Genomic DNA, 18,755 nt, shown 5'->3' with positions numbered 1-18,755 from the left:
TCAACAGGCAGCATCACAGCACAGGAATCCAGATTCTTCTTTCCAATCTACCTTGTTTTGGAAAACTTTGGAGCCTTATTAGACTCCATAAAACTTGACCTTTAAAAGTCAGGGGTGCAATTAACCACTCTGGCCAGCTCTGCATCAGCAGCTCATGCTAACTGGGAATGCAGGCACCAGACAGCTCACTTCTGACTAATGTTATTAAAGAGGAACAGGAGGTGGACCCAGACACTTTAATTAAACTGCAGCAGGTCTGCTCAGCAGGCTGTTATGATTGAGTGCAAAGCAGAGATACCACGCAAAGCATGCTGAAACACAGGGCCTCATCTGATTATGGGGCTTAGCCATTTCTGTATTGGTTTGCTGGCAGTAGCCAGTCACCCAGCTGGCAAAAGTACAGGAAGATGTCCAGAGATATGGGATCCACTGCTGCCATCACTGCTCCAGAGTTCCCCATACGAACTCACTTTATCAAAACTGGTAGGTAAAAGCGTGGCTAGAACAGAGAATAATTTTAGATTTTTAAATTGGGTTATGGAGGAAACTCTCCTGTGTCAGCTAGAAGGAGACCTCCGAGAAATTAGTCCTGGAAGAGTAAAGCCAGCTGCTTTAGATGTCCCTAACACAGTTCAGATCTTAGCCAAAGTGTCCAGTTTTTCTTTCTTTTAGCTGATTGTGCAAGAGAGCAGCCAAACATTTCATTTCTGCTAAGCAAGCTGGGTGCAAGAGCTTGGATGTTGCTTTCTTTAGACCTAAGAATCTAATCCCAAATCATTTGAAGTTCCATAATGACTTTCCCACCGACTCTTTGACTTGACTACTGTTTGAGTACTGTTGGTAGAATTACCCACCTAAAAAAATACTTTGATTTGCTGTACTGTTAGTGGGACTGCCTCTGAGCATCAAAACAATCCAACAGTTTTATACTTGCTCCTGATTTACATCCATGGTTTTTCACCTTGACTTTGCTGTCCTATATGCTGTAGTACTTTTCACTAGGTTCCATATTAATGCAGAAAATTCCCGATTACGTTGAAGTAGAAACTATAAGATCAATTGTATATATTGCTGAAATAACCTATACAGCAAATTGTAAACAGGCAGAGATACGTTAATAATTAGAAAGCTTGTAGGGATTGTGACTCTTCTTGGAATAAATGAAAATGACAAAATGCAAGTTAAAAACAGAGACTGAAGACCAAATTTTTTTACACGTCTCTAAAGATGCAGATAAATGCCACTTCTGGAAAATCGAATTCAGATGCAAATCACTATTATTTTAAGAGCTTAAATAAACTTACAATTATGGTAAATTTGAACTTCTACAAAGACTGATGTTGGATCTGGGCCTTTGAAAAAGAAAAAAGTCTCATCTCACTGAAGAGACTGGGAAATCTTCAAAGGCAATTGAAAATTTCCCAATCTTTTAAGTTGGGGTCATCCAAAATTTTGACAACCAGAGACCAAATGTTATTATAGGAAATTGCTCAGATTGGTCTTTTGGAGACAAATTAACTTTATGATCTTATATAATAGTGGAAAAAACATTTTGCAAGGACCTAGTGGAAAAGACCCATGGGCCATCAGCCGTGCAGCCATGCACCAAGCCTATGAAGGGATTAGTTACTCATTAACCCTATTCTGGATACTTGGTTTTCTGATGTTCTCATCAGCTGCATAAAACCAGACTGAGTTTTCTTGTTCTACAGGACGAGTAACATGAGGATTTCTTTTCTGTAAAAGTCTTCAGATGAAATGTTTGAAAAAGGGAAAGTGATTTAATTATTTGATTGGCAAGTGTTTGTAAAAAGAATGTAAGCACACTGCTACATAATTTACATGAAATTGCCAGTAATGGCAATACCATTGTACCAGTTGCTAATCCATCAGTTGATAGATTTATGATCTGCTCAGATTCAAAATAGGTATCTTATGTCATTATTTTTTGTTTTGCAAACTAAAGTGAAGAAGACAAGATCCATGAAAATGTATTATGTTGACAATGGTAATCCTAAGAATTAGCTCAGTATTATGACTATTTGTATCTTTGGAATTATTTCACAGAACTAGTTCAAAACAGAGCTAGCTGAGAAGTTGTCACATTTTTCTCTTACAATCTTTTTACTGAAAAAAAAATATTTTTACTTCTGAAAAGGGCAGGAAAACAAAAAGGGAGTGATCAAGCAGAAGGGTAGGGAAACCTACCTTGAAATTTAACCAAAATTTGAAGTGCTTCAAGTTTCCTTCCAGAGCATAGGAGTTGGGGATCAGATGGGCAATAGCTTAAAATGGCAACATTTTCATTAAAAAGTTCCAGTAAAATCTCTTCTGATAAGGGCAGTGTGTGATAGTTGTAATGATAGTAGTTTTTCTATACATATTTCCTGTACTTAATGGATAAAAATTGAACTATCTAGGCCCTCCCTCAGGCATATGATCACATTGAACCAATGTTTTTACCATGACCCCTTTGGGACACAACCATGCCTTACCCCTTTAAATTCATTCATTAGTTGTCTGTTGTGGTTTATAGTACATCCATCTGCCATTTATTAGGCACTCTCCTGACAGCTAATGGGAAGATAGCTCAAGTTCGATGGAGCAAGAACATAACAAAGCAACAGCTGAACCTAATCCAAGCCAGCAGTTATTGTCCATATTTCATGAGCTGTATGTTTATAGACATCCATGGGATGTTCTTTTCCTCTTCTATTAGGCTGCATGCCTATTTTAGTCATATTGCAGAACAGTTCCTTTGGAAGGGACTTTTCAGGCCAACCAAAAGTTTACACATGTTGCTGAGGGCACTGTTCAAATGTCTTTTGAGCACTGACAGGCATGGGACATCAACCACCTCTCTAGGAAGCCTGCTCCACTGTTTGACCAACCTCACAGTACATAAACTTTTCTTAATGTCCACCTTAAACCTCCCCTGGCACAGCTTTTTGCCATTCCTACACATCCTGCTATTGAATCCCAGGGAGAAGAGACCAGAGACCTCTGCACTTCCCTGCTCAGAGAGTTGCTGCTAACATATTGGGCATTCATTGCCTAACCTCTCTGGCAATAGCTGGTGCAGAGCTGTGGTGCTTCTCCCTGGGTCCATCTAGACAGCTGTGCAAGGCCCAAAGCCAAGGAGGTGAGCAAATAAATACCAGGGAGAAAAAGGTAGCCAGCTAGTTCTGGAGGAGTTCCCTGTCTGATCAAGACAGAATTTGGCCAACAATTATTTTCACAGTGATTCTTGAAATCAATTTAGTTTTACCAGCTTTCACCAGAGAAGGACCAGGAGTAAGCCTATCCACATAAAAGCTGTTGAAGAATTTTAGTTGTATTTCATTCCACACGTGAGATGATTTTCCCATGCAGACAAGCTTTTCAGAGCACTGAATAGGAAAACAAGCACTCCAATCTTAAGATCAGTATCTAGTGAAATGTTTGCATTAACTCCCACACAGAAGATACTGGAGAGATCAGAAGATCTCTTTAAGAGACCGCTCTACAATGCAGGAATTTAGCCTAAGTCTCCTTTTTTCCATGGCATGTGCTGTGGTTTCTCCTTCTTGCAGGGTGAGGCTGCTGCTGGTATCAATTTGAGAACATTACTTATCACACCTAAACAGCTCCCTGGGGGCACAGGCTCCAGCCTACAAAGAGAGAGGCAAAGCTGCCGCTGACTTCAGTGGGTTGCGCCTCAGGCTCCATTCAAAGAAGGAAGAATTCAGTTCAAAAGTCATTGCAGAAATATATAGTTACATTGAGCAATGGCAGAGTACTTCCCAGCTGTTGAAGAATTTAACAGCCCAATCAAAAGCAGCCTCCTTATTCTGATCCTCTAGGAATAAATTCTGTGGCATGTGAGTTTTCTGCCCTTTCATTATCAGCTTCTTTCCAAGAATGTTTTTCTCTTTTCCAGCCAACGCCTTCTGCAAAAGTGGCTTATCTGACAATAAGTTCAAATGATTACCACCGCTTCTCTGCTTTCCTAAACACAGTCACAGCCTTCTTATCTCCTGTATCAATGCGTGACATGCCTTTAAAAGTTGTTCTTCGCCTTATTAAAATGAGTGCATAACTTCTTCTAACCAGACTGTGCTCATTCGTTTAGAGCAGTGAATTATTTATTTACCTCTTCTTGCCGCTTATTGTGCTTTTTTTGGACTAAACTTTGAAAAACTTGTGAACAAGGAACTGAGAGAATGAGGAGGAACAATAGCATTCCTCCTCCAGCTACCAGCTTGGTAGCAGTGTGGAGAGCAGCAGTTGCTCCCTGACTGTACCTCCTCTGGGACAACAGGTAGAACAGATAGAGCAGATAGGCCCAGTTGGAGCAGAAGCTGTTGTGGAGTAGAAACAGGATCACTGTGGGTGTTCTTGCCCCCAGAAGGCTCCATGTCACTGGTGTGTGGTCACTCAGCCCCAGGGGGATTGGTAGGAGGTGACACAGCACTCCCAAGTACTCCATCTAACAGTGAACCCACGTGGCACACCTTGGAGCTGAAAGACCGTATCTTTTCTTCTGTGTGAAAACATAACAATAAAGAGGGGATTCGACTACTTGAAAAATAACTCTTGCTCCCACTAAGAAAGTGAGTAAGAAGCTCAGCTCTGAGTCTGTTGGAGTTGCAGAGTTCATCTGCTCCCTACAGCAGGCTCGTTGGTCAGACTGCAAGTCTCACCTTTAGCTCCTGGGGAGGATAGTGAGCCCCTTAGTACAAGACATTGAGGCCCAGGTCTGTGTCCAGAGAAGGGCAGTGAAGCTGTGAGTGTTCTGGAGCACAGGTCTTATGGAAAGTGGCTGAGGAAAATGGGATAATTCAATCTGGAGGAGGCTCAGGGAAGACCTTAACACTCTCCATAATTACCTGAAAGGAGCTTGTGCATAGCTGGGGGTTGGTCTGTTCTCCTCTGTGACAGTGATAGGACATGAGGGGCTGAAATTGTGTCAGGAGAGATTCAGGTTGAGTATTAGGAAAAATTTCTTCTCGGAAAGAGTGTTGAGGCATTGGAACAGCCTGCCCAGGGACATGGTTTAGTGGTCATGGTGGTGGTGGGTTGATAGTTGGACTTGATGATCTTAATGGTCTTTTCCAACTTTAATGATTCTATGATTCAATACATCAAGGAGAATGAGGAAAATAAAAAATGCTAACTAAGTGTGCACCCTTGAAGCAGTAGGGAACCAAGGGTCATAGAATATTTTTGCTGTCTGTAAACAGCTCATGGAAAATACATCTTCTAGTAAATAAACAAAATAAAATGAATGCTTTCCTTGAAGTTCCATCCTTGCAAGCATTGTTTCAGCATCCAGATAAAAAACAATATTTACATTTCCTAAGTCCTTTTGGTTTGTCAGTGTTGGCCTATCTATTTATCCCCAGCAACCCTATTTCATCCAGGTTCCCAATGAAATTGAGGAATGTGCAGAAAAACTAAAGACCAAATGTCTCTGAATTTGCTCAGGTGCTAAAAGCAGATGATGTATTAAAAGAAATTTCAAGAAATGCCCTAGCACAAGTGAAATCACCAGGTATAGGGTGCATTTTCTGCAGAAGTACAGCCAGTCCAAGCATTTCCCTCCTTTCCATCAAGATCGTCTTCTGGTCCTAGTTTGGCCACATTGGCTCAGAAGTCACTCAGAAGTTTTTTCCAGGATCACTGGAATGATTGAAGCTAAGACAAAAACTTCTTGGGGAAAGAGCATCTCTTTAATGAGGGTGATTGAACTGATTGCACATGGTGCTCATCCCCACAGGAATTGGGTTGGTGCACTTGGCTAGCTAGGAATTGAGAGTTACAAGAGGCTCACTGGGGGATGGATACACAGGACAACAGCATGCAATGGCATCCATTAGAGACCAGCACCATCTAACCACTATTGGACTGCTGGCGGCCTCTCTGCCCTGCTAGGCACATTGCCAGCTTTGAATATGTAATCACCCATTAATCCATCTTAAACCAGAGAAAAACATGGTGGAGCAAGGAATGTAAACCTCATCTCAGAACACCTCCAGAGGTTCTGTATCAGCCATCGTTACGTGCAGATGGAGGTTTTCTTGCTTGTCAAATTGTAGATTCCCAGGGCTGTGTTTCCTCACAATCTGTATGATGTCATCACCAAGAGCTAAGCAAATGCAGATTGCTGCAGTCAGGTTACAGCACTCTATAGGGCAGTAACGGGAAAAATAAACTTAAATTGCTTTATTCAACTGCTGGCAGAGAAAGTGGAATCATTTATATTCGCTCTGCTCACTCTAAAATGACAATGGGGTGAAACTGAGAAAGTGTTCTTAAGAAAAGCATTAAAAGAAAAACTCAGCAATGAGTAGTTTATCAGATTAGCCTGAGAAAATAATAGAAGTCAATACCGCAAACTTCCTTAGTCCTGAAGGGTCTCTGAGCAACTGACACTTCAATCCACAGGATGACACATACCTTCCGACCCTCAGGACTGAGGATAAGATGCTAGCAGGAAAAGATGACATAACACTCTTGCAAAACTGCTATGGGATCTTTAACATCCCCTTAGAACAAACAGGAACTTGGTGTTTTCAGCCTCATGTAAAAGGAATGAAGAAAATCCCATTGCTAAGGTCACTTTAAACTGGGTAAACCACTGGATGAGATAATGACTGGAAGAACCCTGAGTATACAACTTGTTATCTTTGCATCTGTGTAATTTCTACAGATAAAAAATGTGCAAAAGAATCTCATACAAATAGAACCACAGCTTTTGGGGGAACTAACTCATTGTTTATAGTGAGTTAAATGTAGCAGAACTTCCTCTTAATATATAATTTTAACTAAGCTTAGCTAATTAGCTATCTGAGACCAGAACACTCTTTGAATCTGTGTCACTCTGGAGGGGCAGGGCCAGGTCTCCTGGCAGCTGTGATGACCACCATAAACTAAGTTATGTCAAGCCTCCAAGGCTGAGGCTTGAGATAAGTCAGAGCTTTCACAACATCTGTTATCTGCTACTGTGTTTTGTATTTTATTTGAAGTCATATGATGTTTATTAGCTGAATGCCCTTAAGCATTGAAAATGAAAGCAGAAATTTACCATTTAAATTTGGGAGTTTAAAGTTTAATCTGAACAGCTTTCATGATCATGTGTCCAAATTCCAAGCAGAAGGCTAATAATAGCCCCTACATTATTGTAGGCACCAAATGAGTGCTTATAAAATTGCAGTTGCAGACAGAGATAGAAGATGAGAGTTATTTATCAAAGCAATGGATTAGTTTAAACTCATTAATGCTATTATTAGTACTGGGAACCAAACACACCACACTGCAGCATATTGGCTGGACACTCAGTAGTGTTTATTGTCACCCAGCCTAAGATGCTGTAGCTCTAATGGAGACTTGTTACTTCAGAGTCAGACATCAAACTTCCTGCTGACAGTGGTTGTATGGGATGAGCAGTATGTGAGATCACTCAGATTATCCTTAAGGTTTCAGACTGAAACAGGCTTTGGTTGCCAGCAATTTATGAAAAATTGCTGTCCACCCACATCTGCTCTTTCAGCCTTCTCCACAAAAGAAAAGAGGTGATGCTGCCAGTGATGCTATTAGATACCACTTGGTACCTATCAGTCTCACCTCTCTTGGGATTCTTTATCTACAGCATGTTAGAAAAGTTTTTCTTTTTTTCTCTGTCTGAGTTTTTCTCCTCAGCTCATCACTTCTCCACTTTGGAACATTCTTCTTTGTACTCTGACAAAGAAACATATGGTCCATAGTATTTAAATTATGTTTTATTTTAACTGTTAAACACAGCCTATCACTTACTGTTTTTGTTCTCTGGTATTGTGAACCCTACTGTGGAAATAATACCTTCCCTCTTAGAGATTCTCTACTCCTGCTGCTGTACCTCTTAGTCTCCCACATGTAATGGAGAAGTTGTTTACCATAAAAAATGCTGGCACAAACAGAACTGCAGGATTCCAGGTGGCAAGCAAGTAACAGGAGCAGATGCCTTAACAATGCAGAGAAAAGGACGGGGAAAAAAAAAGCTGAACATAAAATGTGAGAGCAGCCATTAAGACATTTGCCACCGCTTTCAGTAAGATGCCTGAGGCATTTTGAATATGATAACTATGGTGACAGTAACTAGTTAGAGAAGCCTGAAAACCACCATAGTTTATTGTTGCTCTCTGATATGTCTGCTTTCACATGCCTCTCCGTTCTTTCTTCTGTGAACTTCCCCATGTGTCTCGTTCAGGTATTTGGCAGAGAGCTCAACAGAAAGAAAGCAATTCTGTATCTTCTGCCTTTAAAACACCAGGTAGCCAGGGAGCTGCAGTGCAAAGCCAACTACTTGCATGGTTTGAAAACAGTGGGCCCACAGAAAAATAATACTGTGAGCCATGTTAAGAAGATGTAACATTTATCAATGCATATATCATTTTCCTTATTACAAATAAAAAAATAAAAAATTGAAAGTACGTGAGTCAGTTTTCAGTGTATTTGGTTGCCCTAAGTGTGCATTCCCCTGTGACACAGGCACCTTACAGGCATGTATCTGTTGATTGCTGATCCTGCTGATCAGCCCTGACAAACCTGTAGTATTCCTGTGTTTGCCTAAGCTCAGGCAAAGCTGGAAATCGCACAAGACAGATGATCTTTGAAGGTATGAGTTGCAGTCACATTTGATAAACCATGCATGCAGTTAGCGTGTGACAAGAGAATTAATATGGTCAGACTCAAGAGAAGGATGATAGATATTCTGCTCATACTGTGGCCACACAGAAGGAGACAGTGACATCTAACAGAATGACATAGCGAACTCTGTGTCCCTTTACATCACTGTGTTTCTGGGGCAAAGGAGAAAAGGTGCAACTTGTGTCATTTCTAGATACTGCTTGTCCTGATATGTACAGAAAAAGAAACAGCATGCTGCTTCTACAAAGGTACTTTATGCCATCCTGAAGGTTACAGACACACAGGTCACTCTGAAAGTGATGCCTCTTCTTTATTTTCATAAAAACTATGTATATAATAGTATAATATAGTCCAACACATCCCTCCGGTGTATTACAAAATACTGCAGGAAGTAAAAGAACAAATGGAGCTAGTGAGCTTTGAGCTTTGTTTAATCTGGCTTTTAATTACAGGTTTTTCAGGAATAATTAAAAAAAAAAGGGTGAGGTGTTCAGGCATTCCCTTTGAAAGTGAAATCTAAAATATTCTCTCTTCCTTCACAAATAAAAAATGGCCTCTTTACTCACAGTGCAGTTTCCATTAAAAATTCATTCATACAAAAATGTTTTGACAATAACCAGAAGTCCATTCTGCCATCTAGAGTATTAAAAAAGTCCCTCATTTCTTTCCTTTTTTTTTTCCCCCTTATAAAGATGACAGACGAAACATGACCAAGGAACAGAGTGAGATGTTTTCTGAAGTCAGCACTGGGAGAAATTTAAGGGAAAAAAACTAGAAACCCGTGCAAACCTTGCTGTCTTGCTTCTCTAGTACAGAAAACCTCATCCTATTCTTCTTTGCCCAGAGTCTTTCAAAAGAGCACACAAATTCAAAGTTTACCCATGTCAGTTACCTAGGAAAATCACAGTTATTTGTGTGATTTCACTTGTAAGACTTGCTTTACAGCCCGATCACAAATACATTCCGTCTTGCACACACAAACATCTGGAGGTGTTATCATTAACTGTGTTTTGGAAAGCCATATGTGTTAGTAATAGCACACCAGAAAGTTTAGTCTTCACAAAGCAGCGACATAACAAGCTATACAATAAAGTCAAGAGAGGAGAAATGGTAGAGGTATGGATACTGCATACTGTGTTTCTAAAATGATCAAAACCGTTAGACAGGACAGTCTCACAGTTTGTCTTTTATATGAAGGGAGTCCTGTAAAATAAACAACCCTATATTGGAACAGTTTATATGGAATGGGATAACAAGATAAATTAAGCCTCCTGCTTATGTGCCACATGCGGTAACAGTTGGAAAGAAAATACTTCCAGTATAAAAGACAGTGGGCAGTACTTTAGTATGAAAACGTTCCAGATAAGAGGTGATGGGATGAATGACCATCACACTGCATCTTTTGCAAGATTGTGGTAGGCTATTTCAGAAGAATATATGGAATTCTTTCTATCATGAAATTACCACACCAGCTGCAAGGCAGAAACCACTTCCTGATGTTAATATTTGGACATGGTTAATAATGAACATTTTGATGAACAACTCTCACATTTTTCATATTCAGTACTGAATGAGGAAGGCTTTCAGTTTGCGAATATGTCAGCACTGAGATTGCTTTCTGCTCAACGTCTCAGCAGTGGCAAACTTTGCTTCTCACCTGAAGACTTAGTCCTTCTCCATCCATAAAGGGAGATACCAACTGCTCCACAACATCAGATTTAAGAGGTGTTCAAAGTGCCAGACTACAAGAACAGCATTGGGCAGAGCTAGAAATGCACAAGAGCTAGAGAACCCTTAAGAGCCTGTGCCTGAGTGTATGGAGCCAGTAGACACCTGGCCAAGAGGGATGAAGCAAGGGAAGTGGAGAACTGTGTAAGCAGTCGTCCTGGAGATAAATGGGGTCGTGGGTAGAGCAATTACTCTTGTACAATCCAGGAAATTGATCACTCACTTTTCTATTTGGTGAGCACTCGTGAGCATTGGTTTCATTACATTTCAATGATTTCTACATGCATTGTCAGCGAAAACTAAAAACAAAAGCAAAACTAAACTACTGTGCATACTCTTATAAAAGCAAACTTACTTTTTCCTTGCTTCATTCCCTGCAATTAAGACGTACTTGTAAAATCTGATACAGTGCTTCCTTCAAGTCCTCTATCCGGACAGTGGAGAGAAGATTATTAAATAAACAGTACTTACTGATAGTTTCAGATGAGCTCCTTGAAGCAAGTTACTTTTCTCCAGATGCTTCCCATTCATAGGTTCCTAAAAGCAGGTACTTTCCACAACAATGAAATGCAGATACATTTGAGAGAATTTTAAATTGCTACTGACAAAATAAACGCTACCCAAGACTTTGCAGTATAAACTGAAAAGTAACAGAGATTTTAAAATGAAACATCAATTACTTTGTTATTTGGTCAGATCCAAAGGATAAATATCCTTTAGAAGACAGCTAAAAGACATAGCTGATTATGGACTGTAAGTATGAAAATGGCACTGTCCTTCCAAACAACTTGCCAAAATTGGCAATTTTTTTAATTGCCAGTTATTGACTTCTAAGCGAACAATCTACTGAATTAGTATTTAAAATAGGGATTGTTCAGATTAGGCTCTGCAGCATCGAAGCCTGTATCATTTTGACTGAGGAAATCCCTTTGATAAGACTAAGCAAAATAACCTCTTGAAATTGAAGAGCAACACATTTTTTTCACACATGTTCAATCCTAGTTTGTCTTTACTGTTACAAATAATATAAGCTTTTGTTCTGTACTTAACCTTAATCAGTGGACCTCATGATACTGTCACACAAAAAAATATAGAAGCACACACAGTAATTTTTTTTGAAGAGTTTAGTGCTTAAGACATGGATTAAAATACCCATAAAATGTGCAGAGTATGAGACAGCAAGATAGTCAACAAGTGTCCAGCAGACAGTTGGACTAGATGATCTTTGGCCTTTTTCAATCGTTGTGATTCTATGATTTTTATACTTGATACAGTTTTTTCCTTCCTTGTCCCCTATTCATCTAATTTTGCTCCATTAAATTTTCTTTCTAGTTTAATGCAAGCACATTATGTGTCAGTGTCAGCAGCGATCACAGTGAACAAGCCAGGAGAGTAGGGAATGCAGAGAAATCCTGTTGATGTCCAACTCACCATTCAGCCAGCCTTGCTAAATTAATTGAGACGTTGTCAAAACTAAGCCAAATCCAAGCTCGCGAGCACAGAGCCAGAAGCCATGACTGCATGTCTACACTCATGATGCAGCCAGGATCAGAAGGCAGTGCCACACCACAAGTTCACATTTTTCCCCCTCACTGGAAGGCATGCACATTCAGAAGCAAATCAGAAATCTCATGGTAGAGGTTTTAAAACAAACCATTACCTCCCAAAGCTGGTCACAGAGCTCCCACACCAGTGTGCTGCATTGCAGCTCTCAAAGCCCACTGAAACTCAGAGTCATGAGAGGCCTCCAGGAGAGAGTTCATATCCCAGTTGCCCCCCCCAAAAATACACATTTTTAAAAAATAAAATAATTGTCCTGTGAAAGTGCCTTTTGATCATTGTAACAACTAGTTTCAACCACTCCGTTTTCTCCAGCCAAGTTTGATTTGCTGATGACACGTCATCACAACACCAGGAATGGACTTGTTGATATGTTAAATAATAGGACTTCTTTCAGATAATTTTTATAGCTCAAAATTCTCATGGCATAAAAGAGTCATCATACAGTTATTTAACTGTAGAGAGCTGTTACTTTTCTTAGAATAACTTTGAACTCTGTCTCTTTTGGGAAGAAGGAGGCATTTTTCAAATAAAATCCAACTTCCATTCTTCCTGCCCCAAAAGCTCAGTCTGTATTAGCTGGAACAGTAACAGAATCATGAAGATATGTATTCAGGCAGACTATAAATTTTACCGGAGCCATTTATGTTACTAAATCCAAACAAAGATCTAAACCAAAACTCAATGGTGTGTATACATATAAATGTTCCAAAAAGATACGGACTGAGATTTTTAAAGCTGGGAAAGGACCTTAGCCACACAAGTCCCAAAGAAACTGATTAATTATGTGGTTGACAATCTCAGTTTATAAACCAAGTTAACTCCTGCTATAATTTCATTGTCTTCATTGGAGTTACAGTGGAAATGTGTTTGACAGATAGTCGTGTTTCTTCTCCAAGAATAACTTCTAAGGCAGAAGGTTTAAACATGAGTGAATGAAAGTCAAGTTCTACCCTAATTTAAACCCTGTACAGAACAGCTGACTTGGAGATGAGGTTGTAAAGAAAGGCAAAAAGAGACATGAGCCTATTCTTCCTTCGCTGGGACATTACATCAATTTCCTTAGGTAATGGTCATGTCTCCAAAACACAGCAGGAATCCAAATTGCAGTTTGTTGGAGATTCTTTCCTTCAAAGTCTGAAAATTCATTCATTTCACAAGCAGTAAGTGTTGGGGGAGGGCCTGGGCTCCTCTCAGCAGAGAACAATGAAATTCACTTCCGTTCAGTACTGCATCAGTTTGAATCTTGTCTGCTTCAAAATACATTTCATCTTTTCCTACAACAAACGCTAGGAATGTTGATTACAATATGAACACCAGAATTAGTCACCTAGTTTAGTGAGAAAATAATGTTTCTTACATTTTCAATCTCTGCATTATTTAAAATAAAAATCTAGTAGGCAGATTATTATTACTTTAAAGTGTTGGGCTATTTGGGGCTTATTTTTAGCATCAGAGCAAACATGGCTAACAGGTCAACTGCTTCTTTCTCATCTTAGACAGGTTTGCGCAACTCCAACCTCAACTTTTTATTTGTAGCATTGCTAAGGCTATGAGGAAGATTTATTGCTTTGCCTGAAATGTCCTTTTTGCCAGCAGCAAAAATCTGAGCACCACAACAGTAAGTGTAGTGAATTTCTAATGTCTTTGTTTCTGATTCTTCTGCTGGCAGAAGTTATTCTACTAAAACAAAAGTGATGTAATCTGGCAGTTACTGAGCTCAGCATAAACAAAATGGCTCCACAGTCTAGAGAGATCATTTCTAGGTAAGGCAACACGAGCCAGCAACTGGTCTAGGCCGAGTACTTTCATTCCGCTCCCAGCTCTCCTCTCACTGACTCTCTTCTGTCAAACCAGATAAAGTCACATACTGCTGTAATACCCAACTGTACATCAGAGCCCTGTTTGCTGAGCACCCCTAACAAGATGAAGGTTGAGATGCTTCCTATCCAAAACATCTTGTGATCATTTAGAAACAAGATAGATACTAGATCAAGAGCATCTCATGTTTCCCATCTGTAAAATGCAGCTGCTAAACCTCAGCCTAGTAGTGTGGAAGCCAGTGCTGTTTCATTTAGTGTACACACCTGTAACCCTGTTCTCTTAGGGTAACCTCAGCAGTCATGGTCCAGTTCTATCATCTGTTTTTCACCTGACCTCATCTCCTTCATTTTGGCCATGTCTGAAGTAAGCTCTCCTCCCCCAGAGCTGCACACTCTACGGCCTTTCTCAGATACGAGAGCTTAACAAATTTTCTTCCAGTCCCCTTCATCTCTTTGACCCTCTTTCTCCAGCAGTTTCCATCTACAAATGCAAGGTGGCTGTGCTTTACCTGCTTCTTTGCTGTCACACACAGCAGGCCCAAGCGTCCCAGCTGCAGTCCCAGCAAGCAGAATGCAAGCAGAGTTGCTGGACACTTGTGAGCCAGCATCTCAAAAGCCCTCTTCAGTCATAAGATAGAAAAGTGCAATGCGCTGTCATAAAAGCCAGCCCATGGGGTTTTCTTCTCTTTGCCAGCATTTTACAGCATCTATGTATGTGTGGGTGGTGCTCATTAAGAACAATGACATAGTGATAAGCTGAGAAGCGAGAAAAACCATGATTATACTCATGTGAATTTTGTGAATTCTTATTCTGACACTAGAACAAATTATAGTTTTCCACCTTTAGAGTCCATCTGAGAACCCACTGTGCTGCTATGAAACAATGTGCACCAAACTGCCTTCTCTGAAAGGGTGGAGGAACACCTTGGAATTCTCAACATCTGAAAAACAGTATGCAGCAGGCATGAGGCAGGATAGAGCAAATGCTATTTCTTCTGAGTGCTCAAGCATACAGGCTTTTCACTTTAGTGGGCTGCAGAGCTCCTGGAAGCATTTTTAAAATCTTTTCTTGAAAAGTAACGTGGTAAGGAGCTTCAAAAAGCACGTCAGGAGAATTTCTACCCTGCATCACTTCCCCAGTCAAAATAGAACATGCTGTCTATTTTACCAGTAATTAGAGAACCAATTACTAGCAATTAGAGAAGAGTCATGGCCAAACTTTTAAAACATCAAGATGTTTAAACTTCACCAGCTGAGGTAAAACATGGGGGAAATGGTGCATTATGGATGGAAAATAAGCTACACAGAGATATTCTTGTTCCGTGATGACATCCATGTTAGTACTAGGACTTGAAAAGTACTTTGAGTATTGCCACATTCACTCAGAGGGCCAAGGAGAGCATTGCTGCAAAGGCTTAAAAAATTCCTAAGGTATAAAAGAATCATAAAATAACAGCAATTTAAAATTGCATCTTGTCTAGTGATCTCATTTCCTTAGGATCACATTCTTATTACTCTCCAAGTGTAAAGCATACTTAAGTCTTCCTGAAAACTAAGGTTCTGACTCTGTTAAATAAAATAGGTTCCAAGTGACCAAAGCTGAATTAATGAAGTTTGTTCTATAGTGTTGGGCCTGGAGCATCTCCCATCAGAGGAGAGGCTGCATAAGCTGGGTCTGTTCAGCCTGGGGAAAAGGAAGACTGAGGGGAGATCTGATTAATGCTTATAAATATCCAAAGAGTGGTGGGAGGCAAATGGATGAGGCCAGGCTTTCTTCAGTGGTGTATAGCAATATGACAAGTAATGGCCTAAAACTTGAACATAGGAAGTTCCATACTAACATGGATAAACTTATTTATGGTAAAGGTGACAGAGCAACGGAACAGGCTCCAGCCCAAAGAGGTTGTGTAGTTTCTTTCTATGGAGATCTTCAAGACTCATCTGGACACATACCTATGTAAACTATTGTAGGGTACTGCTTTAGCAGGGGTTTGGACTTGATCTCTTGAGGTCTCTTCCAACCCTGCAATTCTGTGATTCTGTAATTCTGTGATTCTGCGTTTGGGCACAGAAGTCTGGAGTGTGAGAGATTCCTATTGCTTTGATTTTGAAAAAAGCCAGAATTCAGCTTAGATGTCATCTTTTGCTATCTGTCTGCAGCTGAAGGAGAAAAAGAACAAAGCTGTAGGGCTGACAAGAAAACCTTCTCCTATAGCTGAAATCACTGAAATCACAGTTAGTGCAGGGATACTTCTTTTCCAATCTGAAAACACAGAGAAGGTTGAATATTTGACAGCAGTGAATGCTTTGCTTACGGAGTCACAGAATTATAGCATTAGAAGTACGAGGCAGTGCTTAACTTTAAGATTGATAGCTAGAACGTAATCAAAATCGTGGCAAAGCATTTGAAGGATGTCTTTAAATGGAGAGAGAGAGAAAAAATAGATATAAGAATATAAGTAGCAAGATCTTAGCCCATAAACTGAAATTGAGAACTAATTAACCCATCCAAAATCCAAAACATTATTTCTATTTCTGTGAATTCATTAATTGCATTTGTTGGTCATGAATTTAAATATAGCTGATCACTTCCAGTGGCAAGTAGGGAAAATACTGAAGGCAAGTTATTGCACAGAAAGCATATCAAGCTACAGAGGAAGCAATTCAGCCGATTATATTTAGCTTTTGAAGTTTCACATCTGCAGGGAAAGTTTATCAGAAATTATGAAGGCTGCTCTGAAAGTAATGCCTCCAATTTTATGGTGTTGGCTTATGATGTGAGAGGGACATGTTGGTGATATGACAGTAGAGACTGAACCTTCTGGACAGTATTTCATTACATTTTGTTGCTGTGTGCCAGTTGGCAGTGGGGGAGGCAGTCTGACAGAATGTCATCTGACACGGAAATGTGGGTGAAGCAAAGGTGTAGAATTGAATTCCTCCATGCAGAAAAAAATGGCACCCATTGATCCATTCATCGATACTTGCTGAATGCTTATGAAGACCAAACAGCAGATGTGAGCACAGTGAGGAGGTGGGGATTTCAGCAGTGGTGATGTGAAGGACAAGGCTTGTTTTGGGCGGCCGTGGAAATTTTGACAAGCATGGCATACAGGCTTTTGTTCATCACTGGCAAAAGGCATATCTAATGGGAGAGACTGTGATGAAAAATGGTGTTTTGTAGCTTAGAATTTACTCTATCAAGTAGTGTTATTGTGCTCTTTATATCTGTTGCAGTTTCAATAGAGATAAATAAAAGGCATTAGTTTTGGAGCAACCTACATAAATGATGATGAACACCTCTGGCTTTGAAGCTGAAAAGCATTCTGGTTCAAAAACTGCCAGCCCTTATCCCATAAAGCAGCAAAAGCAATATGTTCTCCCCCCCTCCCCCAAAGTTCATCTGCTCATCCAACCCAAATCATTCCAAATAAGATTCTGATTTGTCTTTTTAACAGTAAAGCTATTGTGTGAAGACAACAACATGAAAGAAAGTTAGAGGCCATTGAAAGCCTCTTGGCATTCTTTTCCCAGCATTGTTACATGGGTAAATGATTAATGTTATAATGTGGTTTTTTCCTGTTTTGTTTCCCTCCTCTGAATGTTAGAAGTGGGCCACAGACAGTGAAAAGGTTTCAACTGCCCCCATAAGCAAAGCTGAATTCCACCCCCTGTTCAGAAGAACCATTCACACAGAAAAAAATTGTTGGTAGAATTTCATTAACTGGGCAAGCTGATAGTTTGTGCGTCTTTTCATTCCTCCAGCTCTCGTCGTGCGCTTCCTGACCAAACGATTTATCTGGGAGTATGACCCGACTCTAGGTAGGTTAAATGTTCTTCCATCTACATAGTATGTTGTATACACTAGCATTTCTGAAGTAATAGATAATCATAGAGTTAAAATTTCAAGCCTCGGTTAAGCCTTATTTGCTGTAGAAAGGTCCTCTATGGTCACTTAAAGCTGGAACAAATATTACCTAAGATGGCAGAACAGAAATCTAATAATGCACTCAAATAAAAGCAGAATTAAAAACAAGGCACAGCTCTGTCTATACAAAGGTCAATGGGAATTCTGCCACTGAAGGCAAGTGCATTATTGTTTCACTCTGAAAATTAAAGCATTGAGCATGGGATCTGTTTTTGGCTTTAGGATAACACAGCCAGCAATTGCTGGAGAATGGGGAGGCAGGGATATGCATCTCAAAAATTCAAGGGAAAAACAAGCATAGGTATTTACACTCTGCCTACACTACATATGTAGTTCTCACCTGTCAAGCACAATTGCATTTCACTTTTATATGTGATGACCACATAGGGACACCAGTCATCATAAGAGCATCAACATGTCCCCTCCACAACTCCTGCTCAACTGAGTTCGGTCTGGCACTGTTGAGAAGTTCACACAGATAATTCAAAAAGATTTCAAATAGTTTTCTGAAGTAGAAAATATCTTGAAAATATAGGCCAACATTAGATTTGTTACTATTTCTGAAGTTAGTGAATGTTTGAGCACTCAGCACCAAAGAAAATCCAGGCCAAGAATTCTGAGATGAGGTGTGAAGTAACGAGCCAGGAAATTTCTTTTTCTTCTAGAGTCAGTTGCCATCTCCTTAACCTTCCTTTGGAGTCTTGAATAAACACTGTCTGGTTAAAAACTATTTCTTTCTTAGGGATCTTCCTTTAAGAGGTCACACTAAAGAAATAGAGAACAATGTAAGCTTGCAAACAAACAAGATGAAAATTTAATACACTGTAACACAAAACCCAGTAGCCCTTTCGACAAAGGAAAGTTTCCAGTATCATACTGCACATTTTTGACTGTTAAGAAGAAGGATGATGAAGGATTGACAGATATTAGAATTCTCATCATAGGAAAGTATTTCTCAGAACAACCTGAACACAAATACATTCTTTCATCCTCTAATACAATTCACTGATGAATGTATTGATATATGTCACCTGTCCTGCATAATAGGA

The 18,755-nt window shown here is 39.8% G+C and overlaps 1 protein-coding gene across 4 annotated transcripts in view; it reads left to right on the top strand.

The window, feature by feature from the left end:
• RERG (RAS like estrogen regulated growth inhibitor) overlaps window positions 1-18,755 on the top strand; it is a 106,705-nt gene that overhangs the window by 66,894 nt on the left and 21,056 nt on the right. For 3 of the 4 annotated variants that reach the window (XM_031589921.2, XM_090145718.1, XM_090145724.1), the window contains exon 3: window positions 17,544-17,600. The exons of the other annotated variant lie outside the window; for it this stretch is intronic. In XM_031589921.2, the coding sequence (XP_031445781.1) occupies window positions 17,544-17,600 (57 nt within the window). The remainder of the gene's footprint in view (window positions 1-17,543; window positions 17,601-18,755) is intronic. 4 annotated transcript variants of the gene reach the window in all.

Source organism: Phasianus colchicus, chromosome 1 (assembly GCF_987193195.1).
Source record: "Phasianus colchicus chromosome 1, bPhaCol1.hap1.1, whole genome shotgun sequence".
NCBI lineage: Eukaryota > Metazoa > Chordata > Aves > Galliformes > Phasianidae > Phasianus > Phasianus colchicus.
The sequence above is the reverse complement of the archived record's forward strand: the minus strand, read 5'-3'. Positions and strand labels throughout refer to the sequence as shown.